Below are 23,751 nucleotides of genomic sequence, written 5' to 3'. Positions count from 1 at the left end.
GTGAGCTAAGTCTCTGTGAGCCTTAATGTGGTCTCCACAGAATTGTACTGTACCATTCTCATCCTGCTATCTAAAGCATGAACACTCATCTCCTTCAGCTGGATGAATTGCACACCTTTGCATTGGTCAAAGTGAATTATATGATGGGGTCCTTTTCTTGTCACCTGGTTAAAATCTGCTGCTCTGCAAGGAGCGGTTTGTGCAGATTAACTGTATTAGTAGGCTGCTTTTGCAGGGTGAGCAATCCTGATTGTGTTTACATCTGTGTAAGAAGCTATCTCCAGTAATCTGTTTTTGTGTTTTAAGGCTGGTGGTGTCAGCTTTTCCTGTCCTAACCCAGCATAGAAGTGAAAACAACAAAAGGTGAAGGGGTGCTTATTTAAAATAAAAGCGGCGACTGCAAAACATACGTGTGTAAAGTTGTTAATCCCATACAGAATAACAGATAATAGATATATGTGTGTGGGTTTTTTATTATTTTATTTTTATTTATTTAGATAAGGCTCTCAGTATTGATATTTAGGGTTTGAAGTGTTTCTTTTAAGTAGACTTGGGTCATTTCAGCATTGACTCCAGCAGTGCTGTGTTGCCTGATAGGTACTTGGCGTGGCCATTCACTTTTTGTGGTACAAATCAGATAGATCGTATTCCATGCCACCATTATGCAGCTTTCAGGAGTGTGTTCTGAGGTTTATCAAGAAGTGAGGTTCATGGGGGATTGTAATTTAACCTGACCTGTATGCCCATCCTCCTTGCATGGAATGTAAAGCAACTGAATCATGTCGTTTGTCATGCCCAAGTTTTTTTTCCTTAGCATAATCATGAAATATATAAATGCAGAAGTATTCAAAGTGAGGTTTATTTCTAACTAAAAATAACACAATTACTTACAAGGTAGGAGAGAATGCGATCTTGAGTTGCAGTTTAATTTGCATGTATCATTTAGTGATGAGTTTATCTTGTTAGATGGAGTCAAAACAGATGCACATTTTTAAAATGTCATATTTTATCCTGAGGCTACTTAAAATGGCCATCCATTGCAGGGACTTTTTGCAAGGATTTGCAGGGTTAGGTCAAGGGGGAATAGCTTTAAACTGATAGAGAGGAGATTGAGATTAGGTAATTGTGAAGATGTGCTTCCCTGTGAGGGTGGTGGGGCACTGGCACAGGCTGCCCAGAGAAACTGTGGCTGCCCCATCCCTGGAAGTGTTCAAGGCCAGGTTGGATGGGGTTTTGAGAAACCTGGTCTAGTGGGAAGTTACCCTGCCCATAGCCGAGGGTTGGATTAGATGACCTTTAAGGTCCCTTCCAACCCAAACCACTCTTATTCTGTGGTTTCAGTAGATGAGCAACTGATTCCCTTGTTTCCATTTTTTGCCCAGCGAGTCCTGACTCAGTTATGTCAAACATAAGCCTTGGATCTACTTTTAAGTGGTTTTCAGTAAGTCGCCTTATGCGAGTAAAATTTGTAGAACTGTGATGTGATACATTTGTGATTTTATGAGTATTTTCACTGCTATGGATTCTGTTGCAATCAACAGTGTGTTGTTATACCTAATTGAATATGGCCTGATCTGAGAAAAGGGAGGGCTTGGAGCATGGTGCAGGAATGCACCGGGTGCTTTGTACAGAGTAACTGACAGTAACATATTAAGGTCATTTGTGGATAGAAGTGTCTTTGTAGTTGGTATGACACCCAAGAACACAAGCCAGTAATGCTGCTGATTTACTAAAAAAAAAAAAGTTTTATTGTGGTGGCTTTTTTCCCTAGAGAGTTTTATGTGAAGTGCTTAGAGTAAATTATCAAAAGTGACATAATAACAATGAGGTTCTGCAAAACTTGAAATTTTTAGCACTTGACCTGGCCTTTAAAGCTTGTACAGCATCTGAGACACATAAAGGGAATCTCATTAGTTATATCGAGACTTTTATTTGAGTTTAAAAATCTCAGATGTCTAAAACATTGTAGCAGTAGTAGACTGCATGTTGGAAGGTGTATGACCAGACTTTGTCGCTAGAGCAGGGGGCATCTCTGGGAGCCTCCTGTGACCGTAGTTTGTCTGTAATGAACTGCACCAGTTTCTGTGAGCACTGCGCTTAGTTCCCTGTGAGGCTTTGGTCAGGGTACTTGCTTGTGTGTACTTTTGGGCATACCACTGCGTTTACACCCACTCTGCCTTGGTTCCGCGGCCTCTGTGACATCATGGTGCAGAACCCATGAGTGCTGCTTGGCCTGCTGGGTAACCTCCGTGGCCAGCACTCAGAGTCTTCATTTACTTTTTGTGTGCTGACCTTTTTGGGCTCTGCCCCACTTTGAAGGAAAAGAGCGAGATCTTTAGTTTTACTTCCTAAAATGAACCTGCATTTCAGATTTTCAATGAACTCTGCTGTGCTGGACTCTGAATTCTGAGATACTATCGTGTGGTTCCATTCAGGTGCAGTACGATTAAATAACTTGCTGTAAGACAAGAGAACACCAAATGCTGTGGGGCTCTTCTCCAGTTGACAGTCAAATAATTGTTACAAGTTTTCACTTTGTCGCTGAGGAAGACTGAAGCGTGTTTTTACACTTCCACTTTCAACTTCTTTTTTCACTGTGTTAAAAGTAATCTTTGCAATAATGAAGCAATACATGCGAGTGGAAAGGTTAAACTGGAAGTTGGAGTTACACGTACTCTTCAGATTTTTTTCAAGACCCCTTATACTATAGTATATAGTATATGCTATATACTATAGTATTCACACATCCCAACTGACATTGATGGTATGCTATTATGTCTGTGATAATACCCCATGAAGGGAGTTACTATCTGTTTAAGCACATGTTTTTTTTTCTATGTTAGTATACATTTCAGCGAAGGTTTTGAGCATGGATTTGGTAGGTAATTTAAAGAAATCTTACCTTTTAAAATGTGAAAATGATTTGAATGTTGTTTCCTTTAGTAAACTCCCTCATATTTGTAGTGTTCTTATTTTTATTAAACATCAGTAGTTTTTCTCTTTCTCTCTTTCTCTTTCTCTTTCTCTTTCTCTTTCTCTTTCTCTTTCTCTTTCTCTTTCTCTTTCTCTTTCTCTTTCTCTTTCTCTTTCTCTTTCTCTTTCTCTTTCTCTTTCTCTTTCTCTCTTTTTTTCTTTTTCTCTTTCTCTTTTTCTCTCTTTTTCTCTTTCTCTTTTTCTTCCCCCCCCCCAACCCCCCCCCAGAAAAAAAATTTTTGGTTTTGTAAAACTGCACATACTTCCCGCTTTGTTCCACATTAATGAGAGATTGCTTTCTGTTTTCATTGTGTTCAGTTGCATTCATTATTATTATTCACTATAGAAAAGTCTGGGAATATAACTGGAGTTTTCAGGCAAAGCATTGACACAAATCAGTACACATGGAAAATAAAAAAAAGTATATCCTCCCCACCTCAATTTTTCTTTTACAAACTTGAGACTTTATATAAGTATTGAGTGGTAAAATACACTAAATTGAAGCAAATAACTAATATATATTTGAGGTTAAAAAGAATGTGAATCTGCTGTAGCTGGAATAGACTTTCTGAGTCACAGAAGCATTAGGTCTACAATGTGATTATTGCTGATCCTGACTAATGACTGTTTTGGGGATTATCTCTTTTGGTGTCAGCCATCTGCTGTGGTTAGAGTAATTAACTAAACATAATTAAGGGTTGACTTAGTTCAACAGCAAAAGTATGTGTGTCTCTAGGAAAAGAATATGATTTCTTCAGTTCAGAATCATTCAGAAACACCAGTGTTCTAGTTTTCTATTTATGACTTTAAACAAGCAGCTGAACGAAAGGTTGAAAATGCAGTCCCCCCCAAACCAACCTCCAACCCCATGCAAACTGAAAGGAAAAAAAAAAGAGTGGGAAGGGGGTGAGGGAAGAGGGGAGCCTTGAAAGGGCAGTTTATTACTATTCTCCCAGTTCTTGTTTGATGATGCTGTATTACCAGTTCAAGCAGATGGCTTAGGTTGGTTAAAAGCTTGCAAGTATAGCTAAATTTACTTTTCTGTATTTAAAAAGGTATTGATCTACCAAGGATATCTTCCCATTCATGACAGCAGTGTGGCTTGCTTATAGGTGGTTTTTAACTATGCTTATTTACAGATGGTAAAGACTTATTTTAATGCATACCTTTTTCTTTTTCTTTTTTCTTTTTCCTTTTCCTTTTCCGTTTTCTTTTTCGTTTTCTTTTTCTTAATAAATTGGAGAGTTCTGAATGTTTTGTCAGGAAGCATAAGTAAAATACCAAATTTCAATCCTGAGTTTTTAATGCAGTGCATTAAAGCTTAGAAATACGTTCCCTTTTAAAAGTGGTTACTGTAATAATACCATTAGGATGTGTTTATAATTTCTCTTACACCATCCATATCTGCAGTAAATTCACTGTGGACAACCTTACAAAAATGAATACCAAAATACAACAAAACCATACTTTTTTTTATACAAGAACTGCTTTTTAGCCTCACCTACATTAAGTCATTCATAATGTCTAAATGAAATGTACTTTGTTATATTAATTTGTAGATCTCTGTATACTAAAGATAGATTTTTTTTTTTTGTAGTGTGAAATCATGTGTTTGCAAATAGACTGAAATCTGTAGGTAGATTTAAATCATAATCCCTTATGAAAGGGATTTCTATTAATTATTATCCATAGGAATAATTACAAAATTGATTCGACGTATATAACATCTAAAGTCTACAGTATGTGTGGCGTTTTTCAGTGGTCTGCTTCCAGTGAGTAGCATTTTAGCTGAATTATAGTCAAAGATTACTGAAAATCAATGAAGTATTCCTTAGCCACAAATAGAAAATGTTTAATTGGAGAAAAGTGTGCATTTAGGAGTCCTGAATTAAAAATTTAAAATGGTTAATAATATTTTGCCGTGATAAATTCTCTGTAGGAAACAGTTTCTGTAGTTTCTACTATTCTGAAGAAAAAAATACATATCCCTCATATTCAGTATAGCAGTAGATGCTGTTTTGTACTATATCTGTGTAGTTGATTTTTCTGTATTTGCAGAAAAAAAAGTATTTCTTCTACATGAAAATTGTATGTGATAAATGGAGCTGTAAAGAACAAAAGCAATGAAGTCTTTCAGTGCTGTTTTCTGCAGGATCGTTGGTTGTAGTTTATGTAAAGGGTAGGCAGTTCTGTACGGTAAGCCATAGTTCCCTTGTAGCAGAATTGTCACTTTTGATAGAGGGAAGAGTCTGGAGATTTTAGCTGGTACATAGAAATTGCCACATAGAAAACTATTTGTGATAAGGAATTAATGACTTAGTTAAGATAGGCACAATGTATCTTCCATATATTTTGTGTGTTTCTGTGTAAGTTTTGCTTTTTTACTTCCTCTGCCTTTCAGCCATTTTTTGTGGCTGAGAGAAAGCAAGGGTGCTGCATCTTTGTTGAGAAGTAGGTAACAGCTCTTACGCTGGCTTTCCAAACGAGTATTTGGGAAGTCGCTGTTTTAACATAACTTGGATCACAACTGCTGTTTAACACATCAGTTTTCTGAATTGACTAATGTTTGTGAAAATGTGTCCCTGTGTAGCTGGCATTCTGTTTTATAGAGTCGGGGAGTGAGATTTTACAGCAGTTGACTTCTGCGTATCATCTGGCCTCGTCACATTTCCAGTGATAGGGCTGAGAAAGGGTGTTGACTGTAGCTGAAGAGGAGCTGCAGGACAAGGACCAGTTTCTCAGGACCTTCCCTATTAAGACTTAACTATGCCTAGTCTTGTTTCTTTTGTAGATTTCTTCTCCACCTTATACTCTGATACTGACTCAGGTCAACTGTGGTCCTGGCAGATTGAGCCAGATAGTCTTTTGACATTGCTACCACTGTGCTTAGACATCATTTGCCTGGCTGGAATTTTAAAGTATTTGAGAAGCTACTTCTCAACAAGTAGCATTACTTTTAGTAACAACTTTATTGTGTGATTTTATTTTTGAAGTGCAGATGCTTGTTCAGTGAAGTAAGTCTGGTAACTTGTGATGTTTTATTTTATATAAAAAGCTTACCAGGAAGAAAAAGCTAGCAGATTACAGGAGTTCTGATGTTGATACTATCTCACCGTAATTGCTGGGTCTTTTCCTAAATGAAGAGAGTAGATATGGGCCGTTTGGGATGCATTGCAGGTTCTGTAAAGCTGGGTTCTGTCAGGGAGCAGCAAGAGCAGGACTGTTTTGTAAGGAGGGACAAGGTTGCAGTCAGGGATGATGCAGGCAGTGCTTTTCCTGACCCTGGCACAGTCTCTCTCGATGTGAATGCTGTGCTGGTCACAGGATCCAGAAAAAACAAAGGAATCTGTCAGGCCTGGGTTCTATCCATTAGTCTGATCAGGAGTAGAGAAGGTAGGAGCTGATGCAGGCCTTGCGGCCTAGCCAGGAGCCGTGGGCACGGCCCAGGATGTCCTGATTCAGGCAAAGGCTGAAGATGCCAGCCTGAGCTGAAATGCAGCTCTTGAGCAGTGGGTGTGATGATCACAGGTGAGGCTGTGTTCAAATCAAAATACGATGTAGCTCTTGATAGCACTGTCTGATTCCCTTACTGTGCTGGATTCCCCTAATGGCTGGGTACTGTTCATGTGATGCACCTCTCAGGTGAACATCTTGTAGGAACTACACCAGAATCGAGTGCAGATTCTGAGACATGGTCAGCACAGGTGCTCCTGTAAATTAAATTACTGAATTTAATTTCCTGCCATAGAAAATATTTATGTTCTCTCTTACAGATATGGAGTCTGGAGAGCGGTTAACGTCATCGTCAGTCTCCTCTACTGCAGCTGCTTTGACTCCAGCATCTTCTACAACATCTGTAGCTTCAGCTGTATCGAAAGGTGGCCTTTCCACTGGAGCTGCGTCACTCAGTTCCACAATCAACACATGCGGTAAAAAACTCAATTTTATATTGCAGTATGATTTTTAGTGTTTGTCAACACTTGTAATTGTTATTACAAGTGAAATGTAAAGAGGTTGCAAAGATACATCGAAGAAAAATGTTGCATTTTGGTTTTCCTTGTTTTCTAAGTGACATATCATGTGAATAAATTTTACATAGTACTTGTTTACTGAAGGAATGAAATTAATTTGAAATTGCATGTTTCAGATGTAATCCTCAGAAGCAAGGATAAAATTAAGGATTGCTCTGTCAAAGTTTGTGCCACTTTCAGATTAAGATCTAACAATCAGCTTCTTGAATATATGTCATGTTCTCAGCAGTCAAACCCAACCCCTATTGTGTTTTTGTATCTGGAGAACAGCTTCTTCTAATGGAACTTGAGGTTGAAAGGGTGAATTTCAAAATGTCATAGTCTTAGATAAGTCTTGACTAGAGTCAAACATCTTGCCTCGAATCAGAAACTTATATGGAAGATTTCTCTATGCAAGAATATTATTTTTGTGAATTAAACTCACATTTCAATTGCTTGGTTGCATATTATTTCATCAACAGAACAAGAAGTAGGAAATAACTCTTCCCTGCTGTTTCTTTCTTCGCTTCGAAGAACAGATCATAGATATTCTTTTTTTTTTCCTAGTCTGAGTGCTACTGGTTCTTATAAAGTGTACAGTAAATAGTCTTAAATTCATGGTAATCCACTGCTTTCAGATCAAATTTGGTTCTTTCAATAGAGTGAGCAAGTGTGCATTCTCCAAACTGAAAATCTATTCTGCCCTGATACCATAGAACCGCTGGATTCTGAGTGCCCTACTACAGCTTGCATTTGTTAATTTGCTACTTCTTTGGAAAGAAAAAGAATTCAGAACATCTGCATACCTAGAATTATGTCTCAACTATTTATTTTAATTACTTTCAAATCAGCCAGAAAAGTTCTTAACTAAAACTGCTCCAGAGTGAGCAGCGTGGTTTATTATTCAATAAAAATAAAATTTTTACTTTGCTACAGATTCGACTCCAGAAGACTTCCGTGTCTGCGTTCATTAGCTTCTGCCACTCAAACTGGTTCTTTATAGTGGTTCCCAGAATGCAGTAGTTCATTTACATGTGGCTATAGATGTACAGCCCCAAAGTGAGGATTTATGTGACTAGTTTACCTGTCCTTGCTGCGTTTGCTTTGTAGATATTACAGCATGTAATTTTGTGTCTCCTGTAACATTGCCTGTATATGATAGGGTGTATATTTGATCTGTTGTAATACAATAAGACTAAAGCAGATGAATAATGTAATAAAAATACTACACCATCAGTTTCTTCATTACAAAATCCAGGTACTCAGTAGTTTTCAAAATTTTATTCTCAACTTTTACTTAAAAAGCTTAGTTTCTGTCTGATAGCTAATAGGGACTCGTAGTAATTATCAGTATTCACGGGTTGTTTCCGTTTTTGATTTTTTTTAATGTCATCTTCTTTGCGTGACTGCATCTGATCTTTAAGAATGTATATATTTTCTCAAGGACACTTCAGATTCCTAAAAACAAGCTGGATTGTAGTTTACTGTCAGTATGCTCCCATCAGTTTTATTTATGAGTATATCCATTTCTCTATCTGACACAGTACACTATGGTTACTATTGCATCCACTCTGAAAAGGTATACACTGTCCTAGAGAAACTTGACTGAAGTGTTAGGCTGTCAACCACCCGCAGACTTGTTTATCAGTGAATGACCTGTGACTGGAAGAGCAACTTCACTGAGTCAAAACTTTCTTGAATGTACAAGATACTGTGTAGTCAAGACAGACCAGTATATAGCCTGTTCCTAAACTGAAATGTTATTCATTTCTGTGATGTTAAAAAGGAAAAAAAAGCCCCAACCCTGATGTCTGTCAATTTAATTATATTCACATTTAAATTTTCTATCATCTAATAAAATAGTTTAAGAATGAACAAGGCGTCTTAATCCATGCATTAGATTAGAGAGGTTCTTTCTATTCTAATTCATCTATTTATTTTCCTTTCAGTAATCAATAGTCTGTTAAGTAGTCTCTACAATAAACTTGATTTGCATACCCTGTCAGGTTCCAGCGATGCACGGTGGGTTAGGACTGGGAGTCTTTATGCTTTCCAGGGAGATTACACTACAAATAAATTATTTTGGCATATTCCCAGGTCAAATACACAAAGCACCTGTGCGAAACCATTATGAAATATATCACATACTGTTAGTATAATTGCTTAATACAGCACTAGTTCCTGAATAATTAAAGCATTCCAGTCAAGTAAAGAGATACTTTATTTGCTTTCGTCTTTTTCAACCATTGCTGAAAATAAGAAGGTGCATTGTAAAAGAAAATAGGCTCTGGAAAAAGATTTCAGTTCATTCCCGTGAGAGTGTTAGCAACTTTGGAAAAATATAAATCGAACAGCCTTTTCTCACATGAGTAATTGATACCATAATTCAATGTTTTGTCTTCATGAGGATTGATAATACCAAAGTGTGAAACTGTTCAAAGCTGAACAATCAAGTCTTACTGCTTTGATATTTTCAGACTTGAAGGGATTTTTATTTTAAAATTTCAAAGAGGAGGAAGTTCATTAACTTTTTATTTAAAAATAAATAAAAAAATCCCAAACCAGATGCTGCTTCTATCAAAGCAAAAATCTTCAGGTTTTTTGTAGTCCACTATTTCCCCTTGAATTCACCCACAGGGATTTAAAAATTGTGGACATAAATGCACAAAGCTAAAGGGTTGTTTTAATCAGAAAAGTCTCTGAATTTCCACTAAATTTTCAGGTTTTTTTTACATACCAACTATTATTTTATGTTTCAGACTTTCTATAAAAATGGCATTCTGGCTTCTGAAAAAATGTTGAGAAAGATCAGATTTAGTGCCTATATTGTAAAACTGTGTAAACAAATGTCTTTTGTGGTTTTTTTTTTGTAGTCCTTGGTTTTATCAGAATTTTCATATGAGGCTTGTAAATATTTATTGACTTGAATTTTAAGGATTCTTAATGCTAAGTGACAATAGCAAAATTGAAATGGATACTTAAAAACAAAGTGGTGATTTACGGTTTGTGGAATTTTACAGCAGTTGCAAATGTTGAGGGAGAATGTGATTGTAATAGCATTTTACACTGAGGGACATTCACCGCTACTATGAAATTGTGCATAGAAGTTCTTTGAAAGACTTACTGTTGGTGGGAGGAACATAGAAGGCAAACTTTGCTAGCACTGTAATGATTAAAGAACAACACAGAAATGAGGAAAATACACATTAATTTCTGTCAACCTAAGCAGTTCTCTAGATTTGCTGTGTAAGTTGGAATGTCCTTAGCATTGTTAGAAATACCATGTTATTTTTGTATTTCTGCTGGTTGTGCATTGGTGCTTTGTATTATAAGGCATTATTTAAGCATTTATTCCTTTTTAGCTCTTTTGAAAACCTCATATAACACCGTGAAGTTCATTAATATTAACAAAGGTATTCACAGTTATCATTCCCTGTTACTAAGAGACCAGCATTGTTGAACTGTATGTTGCCCTTTGGAGTAATGCTTTCAATCATTTATTTGTGTTAGTGGTTAACAGAATTTCAAAAGCTGTGTTCAAAAATATTTAACCTATTTTGAAGTAAGTCAATAATGTTAAGGAGTGTGGTTTAATACAAAATTTTGCAAGGCAGAAAGTGTTTATGGTAAGTTAGTAACTTGAAGAGTGAACACTAAAATAGAAAATACTAGAATTAACTGCGAGATGGACTGTTGATGTTTTTAACCAGTATGAAAGAGAAAAAATCTCATTACAGGTAAGTTTATTGTTAAAAAACTTTGTTTCCATTTTTCCTTTATTTTATTCCATGTTTCTAAATGCTTATTTAAAAATTAATGGCTTCTCTTCTCTGGATGTATTAGATAATGGCTTAGGTAGCACACAATGCAGCTGTTTTCTTTTAAAGGCCAAGGTGATGCATAATATTGTGTAAAGTCACCTACTTTTTTTTTTTTTTTTTTTGCATGATGAAGAAAGTTGATAAACTTAAGATCGAGGGATATTTTAACATTACTTGTCTTAAAAGTATTATGAAACATTACAGTGCATTACTGCTCATCAGCATCATTGTCATGTTTCCTAATTGAACTGTGTAGCAGATGGCAACTAACATGTAGTATTACTAGTTCAGTATGGACATCACTTGTATTCCGTATGTATCACTTGTGCCTTGGAAGAAGGTACATAAATGGGGTTTGTTTCTGTTTTGCCTTTTTTTTTCTTTAAATGCACTAATTAATTAACTGAGGTTGAAGACATTTGAACTAAGTTCAGCAAAGTGAAATACAGTGTTTTTAAACTGGGGCTGAAAGTATGAAGAAATACTCCCTGTATACATCCCAAACCCCCCAGAAATTTGAAATTGGTAAGAGGAATTTCTCTACATTGTGTATGCAATATAGGCCTTATGTTGCCTTGTAAGTGCTAATAAATGAAAAATCATAGGGAATGCACCTGTGTTCATAACAATTAACATGATGAGATACTGGAGTCAGGAGATCACTCCAAAATTACTCATTGTATATAGTAACACAATAAGATAATTCAAAAAATCTAGGAGGAGGAAAAGAATTAACAGACACAGTCAAGTAATGGTGTCTTTGTACAAAGTCCCCCAAAAGTGCATTGTGCAGATGCCTTTGGTGATAAAGGGAGTTGCTTGGAAAACACGGAATGCGTGGTCATTTGGATATTGTCCTGAGTTTACATGGAGAAGCGCTCGTAAGTTTGTAGGATCATAGGAAAGTGCAGGTTGAAGGCCTCTAGTCTAGGCCTCTTCAGGAGGCCTCTAGTCCGAAGAGCAGAATCCATCTACGGGATCAGACCATGTCATGCAGGGCCTCACCTGGTTTGGTCTTGGAAACTTTCAAGACTGGGACTGCATACTGGCTTGGGACAACCTGTTCCACTTCAAATACATGCACAAAGAAGAGAATCAGAAATTGAAAGCAATACTGAAATCTGAAAGCAGTACTGAGAAGTCAGGTTTTTTGGTGGCATCTTGTGAAGTCAGTAGTCTCCCGCCCTTTAGAATATTAACAGATTGCACAGGAGAGATGAACACAAAATGGTACATCTTACTTCCACTGTAAGATGTCAGTTAGCTAGTGTTTTCCGTACTCTGTAGATCTTACCTCTGAGAATAAAGCTTAATAAAGTAAACGAAATACCGTAATGCATTCTCCAAAGTGTGCAGTTAAGTCAAAATGCTTATTAATTATTTTTTTCTGTAGTTTGAAGAAAAGATATATCTGCCAAGAAGTGAGACTCTTGAAGAGACCTCTCCTTTTCTAGCCTGGTCAGGCCCTGCATGTTCATCTTATCCCTCCAGTAGCCTCCTGGTAGAATTCAGGACTGTGGGATTTCACCACCAGTAGAGTTTAGGAGTGTCAGATTAAATACTGGTAAAATCCCACAGGAAATACTGCAAAGAGATCTTGAGGTATTTTAAAAATTTTGTGTGATATAAATAAGACAGCTTTGGCTTATTATTATTACTACTAATAATTAGTTATTAATAGTAATTAGTTATTAATGCCAGAGGAGTAAAAGCTGATATACCTGCAAAAAGAAAAGCATGTAGAGGTGAAATAAGGAGGGGTAAAATACTTTACAAAGCAGTGAATACTGACTCATTTGTAATGTTCTCATTTGGTAATTTTTTTTTAATTTGTATGAAAGATCCATTCAGTTGTAACAGCCATCTAATACATGTTAGTACAGCAGTTAACAGGTGCTCATTTTAAGCATTGTTGTAAGAGGTGGTAGTTGTTTATCATAGCTTCCATTGACTTTATTCCATTTTGCAAGAGACTTTTCTACATTGTAAAGATTTTATTTCTGTTGAAGAAGGAATGAAAGAACTCTGCACTTAACCTTAGACAATTTTCTGATCTTCTCTTGATGCTCTTAGAAGTTTTAACTGAAGTTGGTCACTCATGTCTGTAAAGGCAGCTTTTTATTTTCATGTACCTGGTTAAATACATGTGTGTGGGTAAAATGAATAATCTTAATTTGGTTCTTCTGTCTCATTCTGTCCATAGATCATGATAATCTAATAAGTAGCTCAGAAGTTACCTTAGGCAGTCTGGCTGTATGTAATTACAATCTTGCTTAAGCCCTTGCACAGCACCTTTGTCATTAATGTGGTTGCAGTTTGTCTCATGTGTACTGCCTCATATATTGTCCAGTGACCATTGTTTTTACATTTTTCGGCTAGTACATTTCAAGGCAATAATTTTGTAAATTTGTGGGACCACTCAGTGCACGCAAAACTACTGTATATAGCAATATATGCTCAAGTTCCAAATTTAAGATAATGTGAAGTTTTTGCAGATCAGCTACAGACTGCTTACCATACCATGCTGAAAGTTTTGGAATTGTTGTTCTGGTCTGTCCAGTCTTCCGTTTTTTCATTGCTGATGTTCTAGCCATATTTTGTGGGGTTTTAGCAATTAAAATCTTTATAACATTTTAAAATCGCTGTGATGTATGCTCTTACTACAGTTTCAGTGTCTGTTGACACTAGCAGGTTAAAATTTATTAGTGTTTTTCAAATTTAATTTATATATTTATTGAGAGTCTCAATTACCTAGGTAGTTATTTCTTACTTTCCTTAACAACTTAATGTATTTCATAGCAATATGAAAAAAAAAAATTGAAAAATGCATTAGTCTAAATCCTGCTCAGCTATACGGTTTAATTCCTTTAATTACACTGGTAATTTATGTGTGTAAAGTGGCAGAAGTTCTATACATAACAGCACAGTTATCATCCATGAAATGCATGATAAAAACCCTAGATTTTTGGTGGGTGTTTTTTTGGTGTTTTGTTTTTTTTTTTTTTTTTTTGGTAAGAAATGAAGCATGCCTGTGAGCCAAACCGCAGATTTTGCTCTCAGCTCTTCACAGGGATATTATGCAAAACTGGTTTTGTGCTGAATGTATGCCCCAACTTAAGCTATATTTCAGGGTTTAAAAATTAAAAAATAAATTATAATTTCACTTTAAGCCCTAAAGAAATAATTTTCAAGCAGAAGAAAAGCAGTCAATCACAGAAGTCAGAAAAGACTTAGTCCATCCTATTACTTGTGTAGATTGCACCTTCTGATGTATTTCTATTGCCTGGTGTTGCATAAGGAAGTTTTCACTATAAGACTGGGAAGTATATGCACAGATCTGGTAGTTTAAGTATAAAAAAGCACTGTGTCTCAACAGCTTTTTTGTATAAATCAACTGTACCAAACCACTTATCATTGCTGCCCTTTTAACACCTTCATAGATTTGCATGTCTAGTATAGGACCTGGCTAAGAGATAACCATCTCTTGCATGAGTTGAATTATTTTATGTGCACTTGCTCGTTAGGTTTAGGTTTTACATTTCTAGCCCTTGTCACAAGGGCATTTATGTGTCATGTTTCTGATTTTTCTGCTTCTTTAATGGGACATCATTTCTGCTTTCATTAGTGGTGGTGGAGAGGGGTAGTTTTGAGAGAAGTTTGGAAGAATTTTTTCTTTCCTGAGAAAATATGACTGCATCTTTTTTCAAAGACACACATTTTCCTTTCTCATATATATAACATAAGATCTTCTTTCTAAAGTTTCTTTCCCATAAGAGGGATATGAAAGGTTCTTCCTTAATTATGCTTTGTGGGTTTTTTTTCAGTTGTTGACTAATAAATGTGTTACAATATGTTGTAGCTGTTATTTCAACAGATACAAAAGATGATCTAGACACTTACAAGGGATTCCTCTGTGCAGATACGCACACTGTTTCTGGGCCCTTGTTTACACGCAGAAACCATTATGACAAGAGCAGTGCATTGGATGTTTGCCTCTTATGGGGCTGCTTAAGCTTAGCAGTGCCTTATTAAAAACAAAACAAAAACCCCAAAACAGTTTGGTCTTGCAGAGCTTAAAGAATTTTTAAAAAAGGATTGCATGAGGGTTGCACAAATATTTTAAATAGTTTCTGCTATAGTCAAGAATGTTAAAAGTTCAAAGTTGTAGGGACAGCGTTAACTCATTTGAGTTCATTTTCCTGAGAAAAGGAAATAAATTACCATTTAAGATGGAAGCTTAAAATAGTGACAAAACAAAAAAGAATGTTAGCTTTTTTTAAATAAGAAACTATTTCTTACTAAACCACTTGAATTTATGCAACAAGCAGCACAGAGTAGCATTGTTTCTTGTTGTGAAACAACCATTTTAATAGGGATGTTACAGAAAAATACAGACTGCTTTTTTCCACTTCCACTACTGTATTGTAGCTAGAGAATCCGATATTAAATACGTCATTTCTTGGGGAACTGTTTCAGATATGTATTTGTGGTGGAGGTCTTGGAATATTCCAAGACTGGGATTATAGAGGTGATTTCAACCTGTTGTACTTTTTCATAGTTCTGATACAGAAAGGCTGCTGAGGTAATAGTGTTCAAGAGTGACCTGTGAATATTGATCCCGTTTAATGACAAGCAGTTTTATTTTAGGGTGATCACTGTCACATAGCCTTCTATGCAGTATTTATTTTCAGATTGTTTAAATTAAAAATGCATTGAAATCTGTACCAGAGTGACTTCAGTGGCTTAAGACAAGAATTCCAGGAAATTCATGTCACTTAAGTTCCTGAATGTTGTGTTTTCTTCATACTCCTGGATTTAGTAAATCTGCTCTAGATTCTGCACAGCAACATGCTTACAGAAGTATTTAAATATATTATTAGAACAACTGAAGTTTGTTTTTATTTCCTTTGCTGTGCAGAATGGTGGCGAACAGCAGACACGCACTCTCGTCCCGGGGCAGCTTTTTTCCCACCTCTCTTGGGAGTTCCACCACTGTTTGCACCTCCTTCACAGAATCATGATTCTGCTTCATTCCACTCAAGAGGTACAGGAAAAAATAGTCGGAGCAGTACAGAAAAAGGTAATGGGGAGGGAATAATAGCATTGAACTTCTGCATAGGCAGAAAGATGTGGAATTTGAGTTTTACACCTCATCATTCTTCCCATTCCTAAACAGTTTTGTCAAAATAGATTCTGTTAGCGAGTCATGAGCCATACAGTTATGGGCTTTCAATAAAGGCCATAAAAATGCTCTTTCTACTAACACTAACTGTTCTCCCCTTCCCCCCCCCCCCCTTTTGTTTTTTTCTTCCATAGTTGTCCGGGACAACAGTAGGGAAAACATAGTTGTCCGGGACAACAGTTTTCCTACAACAGTAGGGAAAAATTTTCATTTAAGGTTTATGGTTTGATTTAGGAGGCATTTTACTTCTCTAGTGAATGCTGTTCCTCCATATAAGCAGAAGACATAAGGCAGTAGTTTTTGGGAGGCATGGAGGGAGGGATGGCTACAGCTACAGGATCTCAGAGAAAACAGCCCAGTTATGTTAGAACAATTTTCCTGCATCTCAGACTGTATTTTTATGCGGTGGCATTGCACGCCTTTTGAAGATGTAAGATACATTTGTTTGATACTAGGTTTGTTCAGCTTAGAGGAGGCTGAGGGGTGACCTTGTTACTGTCTGGTTTCCTCATGAAGGGGGTGGAGAGGGAGGTGCTAGTCTCTCCTCTCTGGGGTCCTGTGGCAGGACACAAGGGGGTGGCGTAAAGCTGCATTGGAGGAGTTCATGTTGGATATTAGAAGGATGATGTTCACTCAGGGGGTGAGCAAGCTTGCCAGGGAAACATTCATGGCCCCAAGTCTGTCTGTGTTGGAAAACCGTTTGGGCGGTGCTCTGGAAAACCGTTTGGGCGGTGCTCTTAGAGCTGTGGTTCAGCTTCTAGGTTGTCCTGTGCACTGCGAAATCAGAAGTTGGGTTTGATGATCCTTGTGGATCCCTTCCAACTTTGGATGTTCTGTTCTTTATTCTATGATGGTTTTTTTTTCTGTTTTTTTTGTTTGGTTTGTTAGTTGTATGTTTTTTTTAATACAGTTTTTGCATGGTTTAGGACCTGATGTGTGTTTCAGAATCAATCTGATAATAGCCTTGGGATTGCAGAGTAGTAAATTTTTGTGGTTAGGGGTATTTTCTTAGAAAACAGCAGTTGTCATGACAGATACGTAGGCAGGCTTGAACATGGATGTCAATTCACATAGCATTCCCCAGCTTTCCCCCAGCCTCATTTTACACGTTGCGAAACTCATATCTTGGGCTTCACGTTGTTTTCTTTATAGCTTATTGATACTTCAAAATTGTAAACAAATTATTCTGTGAAATATTTACTGGAATGTATATTTTTATATACATTATGCATTCCTTTTGTATATATCCTCTTCCTTCAATATCTTATTTTTTGGCCCCTGACTAAACTCAAGGATAGTTTGGACTTAAAAGTGGGCAACTTCAGATTTAATTTTTTTGGCTTTGTCCTTTTATTTTTCTCCTTACAGTGTTAAATGTGTTTGTCCTTTAGATTATGGGAGCTCTATATGTTTTAATTAAAGTAAGTCCATGAGCACATCAAAGTGACTCTTGGATGGCAAATTTTTAATGTATGTGGAGAGTAACCTGTAAATAGTCAAATATCTTCCTAATGTGTTTATGGAAACTGGGTTACTATGACTGCAACATCTCAAAGAAAGTATCTGCTACTTCAGCTTTTTCTTTTTTAAGTGTTGCTTTCTAAATCTGTCATCATAAGGTATAAATGGATCACTGAATGGGAACAGTACCACTGCAGTATCCGGTATCAGCACATCTGTACTATCCACTAGCATTGCAACATCTGCAGGACAAGTGAAAGCTATAACCTCAGGAGCAGGAGGCCGCAAATACAACCAGGAGCAAAGCAAAGTTCAGCTTTTGGACACCAGGGCTGATAAAATCAAAGATAAGGTAAATATACAGGGGAAAAAAACTAAGGTTCGAACAAAAGATTGGCATGGTAAGTGTGTGCCTGTGTGCACAGCAGCATCATTTCTAAATGTTCTCTTCCAGTACAAAATGATTCAGTGTATGTTGACCCAAGCACTCCTGAAGAACTTTGATAGTCAAAACTACTTTGTCAAAATTGGAAATGGGATACTGGGAAATTGATTACTGTTAGAATAGAAGCTAAGGGAGTCACTTGCCTAGTGGCAGCTGTCTAGGCTAAAATACTTTTATTTCTTGACTGTCCCATTGGGTCATTAAGGTCTTCTGTTGGTACTTACATTTAGTCTAGATTATTGCTTTCTGAACTATGGACATTTTCAATTAGCATAACTATCCAGCAGATTTGCTGAAGTCAGTGAACCAAAATCAAATATGAACTTTATTTTAATTGAACTTAAACAGGGGAAGTTTAGATTGGATATAAGGAGGAAATTCTTTCCTGTTAGGGTGGTGAGGCACTGGAATTGGTTGCCCAGGGAGGCTGTGAATGCTCCATCCCTGGCAGTGTTCAAGACCAGGTTGGACGAGGCCTTGGGTGATATGGTTTAGTGTGAGGTGTCCCTGCCCATGGCAGGGGCATTGGAACTAGATGATCTTAAGGTCCTTTCCAACCCTAACTATTCTATGATTCTATGAACTCACTTCAACTTTTATAACTATGTTGTTGCCAGTAAGGGAACTAGTCAAAGTGAAATTTGCTCTTTTGATACAGCTTTTTTTTTTTTTTTTAATGGACTGTGTTTCTTGAAGAGTCTTTTATTATCTCTTTCTAAATAATTCATTTTTTGAATACTCTATATGTGTTTGGTCTTACATATTACATCAAAAATCTATTTCATATGGGTAAAACAGTACCTAGTTTTTGGTCTGTACTTTTCCTTCTCTTTCTTATTTTGTGTCAACAAGGTATTAGAATTTCAAGTTTTTTTTTTTTTTGTTCCAGATGTCTTTACAGAGAGATTTTTCTTTAATCTTCTCTTTCTCATTCTGTCTTACATCATTTCATTTAGTCTGAATTATTTCTCCTCTATGCAGTTTACTTCCTTCCCACCAGGTGCTTTATCTTTTTTGCTGGATTTGATAGAAGCTTATCCATCAAGATTAATCCTTTTATATCCACTAAATGCGCGAGTTTAAATTTTCTCCATTACTACATTTTCTCTAAGCTACTAATTTGCCGTCCCTGCTTGTGGAATCCCACTAATCCAACTTCTTTCTATTGGTTTTATCCGTGTCAAAAGATTTTATTTGTTTATGAAGTAAAAGCTCCCCAGGAAGCCGTTGTGTTTCACAGTGTAGTTAAGTACCTGATTTGTTTTGAAGCATTTGATTGCTTACAAGTTACACTAAATTTCATATCAAAATTAGCTGTCCCTCTTCTTACTTGAAGTAGTTCTTTGTGAATCAGGCTTGCGTGTCAGATTTTGCTTGCCACTCACCGCCTGCATTTTTTTTTTTTTTTCCGCAAGAATATGCCTGACTCTGTTCTTTGCATTGTAAATTTCTTATGTTCTTGTTTGCAGTATGGAAAGATAGATTTTTAAGATTTTGTAAAGGAGATGGACAGCAAAAGTTTTAAGTGTTGATGAGTGGAAATAGACACTATCACTTAATAAGCTTATCTGACATACTCTTCTTTTTCCAGACCGTTCCATTAATCTCTTAAGAAGCTGATGTTAGAAATATGTATTTCATTAGCATTGTGAATAAACAGGGTATTTCCGATTTTAAAATTACTGTAGTGTTTTGGGTGTTTCCTTTTCCACGTAGAGAGGTAAATAGAGAACAATGAAGGGGAAAAATTAGAATAGAATCCTAGAGATGCGATTCTCAGAGGCTTTGTTAATTTCACTGCTTCAGATCATGGTCTTGTATTTCATTTTATAATCTCAACCTTCATGAAGAACTATTCTGCATCTGTGCCAAATATTAGACAGGAAGATGCTTAAAAATGATGTAAAGCACATCAGCAATAAAACATGTAAAACATGCCATAGACTGGCACAGTTATTTAGATTGGTTATTTTTTAAGTGTCTGCATACATTCAGATCGTTGTCTTTCACGTAAAGTATTAACTGACACCTCTCTGAATTGAGAAGTGAAACAATAAATCCCAATAAAAACTTAATTCTTATGATTTCCTAATATTGGAGCAATGTACGTGACTTACGCATAAAATACGATGATGTGAAGTGTTACTGTGTTCATCACAGCAGATAGAGCGTAGTTCAAAAAAACAAGGTACAGATACCAGCCAATTGATAAATAGATGAGACTTAATCCACCTACACATTCTATGTTTTGTAGCTATTTCACAAAGTAAATGGAATCCCATTCCAAGGCAGCTGATCAGTTGCCCCCCTCCAATGGGATGGGAAGAAAATTTGAAAAGTAAACTTTTATGGAAAGTTTTGTTAAGAAAGCCTATATTTATAAAGAACTGTTTCTCTGTTTCTCCTGTCTGCGTTGTTATCTGGAACTGCTGCAACTTTTTTGCCCTACAGTTACCTGCTGTTTCTGTATACCTGTCTTCCTTTTGACTAATTTTAAACCTTACAGTTCCCTCAGTGACTCCACATTCCCTTTTTAGATGCTGTGTAAGACTTTCCTGCTGCTGCCTGACATCTGTAATCCTGTTTCACATGTTTCTCTGCCTTCCAACATCATTCTGCATACTCTCTTTAATGATTAAATATACTTTAATGCAGTAATACATATTTCCATGTCTCTCCCACATAGTGCATCATAACACTGGAGTCCACTTGTACCTCTCTCAGATGTGTTTCTAGAATACACGTTTGTTTTAGTTAGCTATGTTAGAAGTTGAGTTAGCTAAGTTGTTTTAGTTAGAAAGTTAAGAAGCCAACTTTCTTCATCTATTGCCCTTCAAAATCTGGTCTTGCAGTGTCAGTGTTTTGGAGTTCCTGTGGTTTTTTTACACCTTTCTTTCTATAAGAATCTGTGTTGTTCTTTCTGTGTTGGTTTGCAAAAAAGCTTTTGGCTTTAAATTGTTTTGAAGCAGTACATTCTGTGTACTTTGCTAGACCTGAATCCCAGGCCAGTTTTCCAAGCCTGAATTTGTTCTGTTGCTTTGAAAGGCAGTGATGCCAACTGTTCTGCCAGTGTGTGTAGTCAGAAAAATGGCAGAGACTTGTGTCCAGTTTTTAATTTTCATAATCTAGAGAAGCTCTTCTTTCTGGTAATTTTTCTGCAGATAGAGTTGGTTGTGTTCAAGGGTTGCAGAGCACTTTACTCCAAAGTCTCACTGGTTTTTGTTTTAAATATTATGCATAGTAAAAAGGTGATATAACAGATTAAGCCTAAACCATTAATAGAGCATTCTTTTTCCTGGTAGAAGCCCAGAAAAAAAGCAGTGGAAAGCTCTAGTAATAGTGACAGCGATTCAGGCTCCTCTTCAGACACCTCAAGTGAAGGCATAAGTAGTAGTGACTCTGATGATTTAGAGGAAGATGAAGAAGAGGAGGAGGACCAGAGTGCTGAAGAGAGTGAAGATGATGAATCAGATTCTGAAAATGAAGCACATCACAAAAACAAGAACAAGGTATAAGACCATGCTCTGCTACTCACAGTCTTGTCACTGAAAGCTGTTAATGAAACATTGACGTGTTCATGTTTGTACCAGTGAGCCATTATTTAACTAATGTTAATGAATGATAAAAATACTCTCTCTAGTTTTGTTTCAGGGTTTTCTGGGGGTTGGGGGGGGTGGTGGTTTTCGTGGTTTTTGGTTTTTTTTCTTCCTTTCTGTGCATGCGTGTTTTTAGTTGTTCTTTATGGGCTAGAAGTTTAACTGTTGATAGACTGTTCATCTTGTTATAAAGTGGGAAATATAAAGAAATTAAGTGCTGTGGCTTGATAGTGTATTGGAAATACAACTTTCTATGGATATCATTTTGGCAGTTGCTTTTTTCCTGGGAGAGTGGTTACTTTCCCTAGTTGCCAATAGAAGAACAAGATTGTAATCTTGGGTGTCCTGTTAGGTTTACAGTCAAAAATACATAAAAAAACAACCATGGTTTAGGTTTTTTCCTTCCTATTAAGCGTTGTCTTGACATGCTGAAACTATCTGGAGCAAAAGAAAACCCCTCAAAATAATAAATATATGACAAGATTGATTTTATAATTATTATTGTTCATCCTCTGCCAAGAATAGTATAATTGTTCCATGGGGACTGATGATGCACTACTTTTTTTTTTTTTTAAGGATCTTTAATCTAATGTAAACAGTCAAAAATACGTATTTTGCAGGTGCTAATGCATAGTGGCATAACAGATACGAAAACCGATGGACAAAAATCGCATGAAAAGTCCCAAGAAAAAAGAACACACCAGCAGATACCTCTTGTGTCTGATTCCCAGACTCACTCGTCATTCCAGTCCCAGCAGAAGCAGCCTCAGGTTTTGTCACAGCAGCTTCCATTTATTTTCCAAAGCTCTCAGGCAAAGGAGGAATCTGTGAACAAACACACAAGTGTAATACAGTCTACGGGATTGGTTCCCAATGTGAAACCGTTGTCTCTGGTACATCAAGCCAAAAAGGAAACCTATTTAAAACTCATAGTTCCTTCCCCTGATCTACTCAAAGCAGGGAATAAAAATACCTCTGAAGAATCTGTTTCTTTGACCAGCGATGTCAGATCAAAACGGGTGAGTGAAAAAAATCAGGTTTTTTTTATTATTTGTGACCTGCATTGTCTGCCTAAGAAGACTCAATATTGTGCTATCAAGCTCTTTTTAACATAATGCTTTAAAACTGTATGTATATTTATTTTCATACCTTTTTTTAGAGTTGATAGGGGTTTCTGGATGATGTAAATGAAATTGTGTGGTAGTTTGTTTTAAAGAGCAGCATATATGCTTTAATTTTAAAGATGTTTCACTATATGTTGCAAGTGTCTTGAACTATTCCACTTCATCTCAGAGGAACGCTTTATCTCAGAGAAAAGTCATGTTGTTGGTGCATGTGCCTGTATGCATACCCTGATGCATACATGACGTAATTTTATACACAACTTAATGTCATATAATGCCAAATTTGAGTTTCATGCTTATTGCATAGTGGAACTTTACAGCTCTGCTGAAAGCAGTCAGCGTACTGGTGAGAGTAATGGGTACAAAGAAAGAATTTTCTCATGCATCTATCGCTTAAGGAAAATAAGCAGCTAAAATCAATATCAAAATAAGAGAAGAACTCACGGGCAAATTGGGGTATTTTTCCTTTGCTTTTAGTTTTTGTCAAAATGCTGATTTAATACTTTCTGTATCTGGTACATAAGCATGGCTCCACTTTGTTTCAAGTTGGCTAATTGTAAGTCAAGGTAATTAAAATTGCCTATTTTAACCATGATTTTAAACAAAGTAGCTGAAAGCCTTTTTAAAAAAAATGTTCAACTTAATCTTGGGTTTTGTTTGCTTTTTAAACACAGAAGAATATTCATGCATTGAGCTATTAAAACTCACTATGACCACAGCAGTAAATTTGATCTTCCTTTTTGCCAGTTGTGAATCTACAATGTTTACATGTGTCTGTCTTAATAATTCTGTACCTTACAAAAATTTCTTTTAGTTTATTTTGTCAATAGTGATTATGGTCAGTAGTTTGTAATTTCTATTCAGTTAGATCTGAATGGGGATTGGAAGAGAATAAAAATCTAATGTTTTAGAAATGTTGGTGTTTATATATGCATATATAAATCTATATATGTAAATTTACCAAGGTAAGGTTCATTATGAAAACAAAATCTGTTTCAAACTAAGTAGTACTGGTGAAGAGAAAATTGAACTCTGATTCACAGCTAACTCGCAGTCCTCAGTGAGGATTGTAAAATACTCGTATCACATAGATTTTTATTCCTAGACCAGATGGAAAACATGATTTTTTACTTTCGATT

The 23,751-nt window shown here is 36.3% G+C and overlaps 1 protein-coding gene across 20 annotated transcripts in view; it reads left to right on the top strand.

The window, feature by feature from the left end:
- Nucleotides 1-23,751, top strand: part of BAZ2B (bromodomain adjacent to zinc finger domain 2B) — a 130,819-nt gene that overhangs the window by 63,422 nt on the left and 43,646 nt on the right. For 19 of the 20 annotated variants that reach the window (XM_062637879.1, XM_062637888.1, XM_062637885.1 and 16 more), the window contains 5 exons: nucleotides 6,747-6,902; nucleotides 15,723-15,884; nucleotides 17,606-17,799; nucleotides 21,195-21,401; nucleotides 22,109-22,507. In XM_062637879.1, coding sequence (XP_062493863.1) covers nucleotides 6,749-6,902; nucleotides 15,723-15,884; nucleotides 17,606-17,799; nucleotides 21,195-21,401; nucleotides 22,109-22,507 — 1,116 coding nt within the window. In that variant the 5' untranslated portion in view covers nucleotides 6,747-6,748. Of the gene's footprint in view, nucleotides 1-1,786; nucleotides 2,436-6,746; nucleotides 6,903-15,722; nucleotides 15,885-17,605; nucleotides 17,800-21,194; nucleotides 21,402-22,108; nucleotides 22,508-23,751 lie in introns of those variants that run through there. The other variant, XM_062637895.1, reaches the window with a different exon arrangement.

This window comes from Pezoporus occidentalis, unplaced genomic scaffold (assembly GCF_034315485.1).
Source record: "Pezoporus occidentalis ecotype Australia unplaced genomic scaffold, CSIRO_AGI_Poc_V1 ctg54, whole genome shotgun sequence".
Lineage (NCBI taxonomy): Eukaryota > Metazoa > Chordata > Aves > Psittaciformes > Psittacidae > Pezoporus > Pezoporus occidentalis.
Note: the sequence above shows the minus strand (reverse complement) of the source record. Positions and strands in the feature narration are given on the sequence as shown.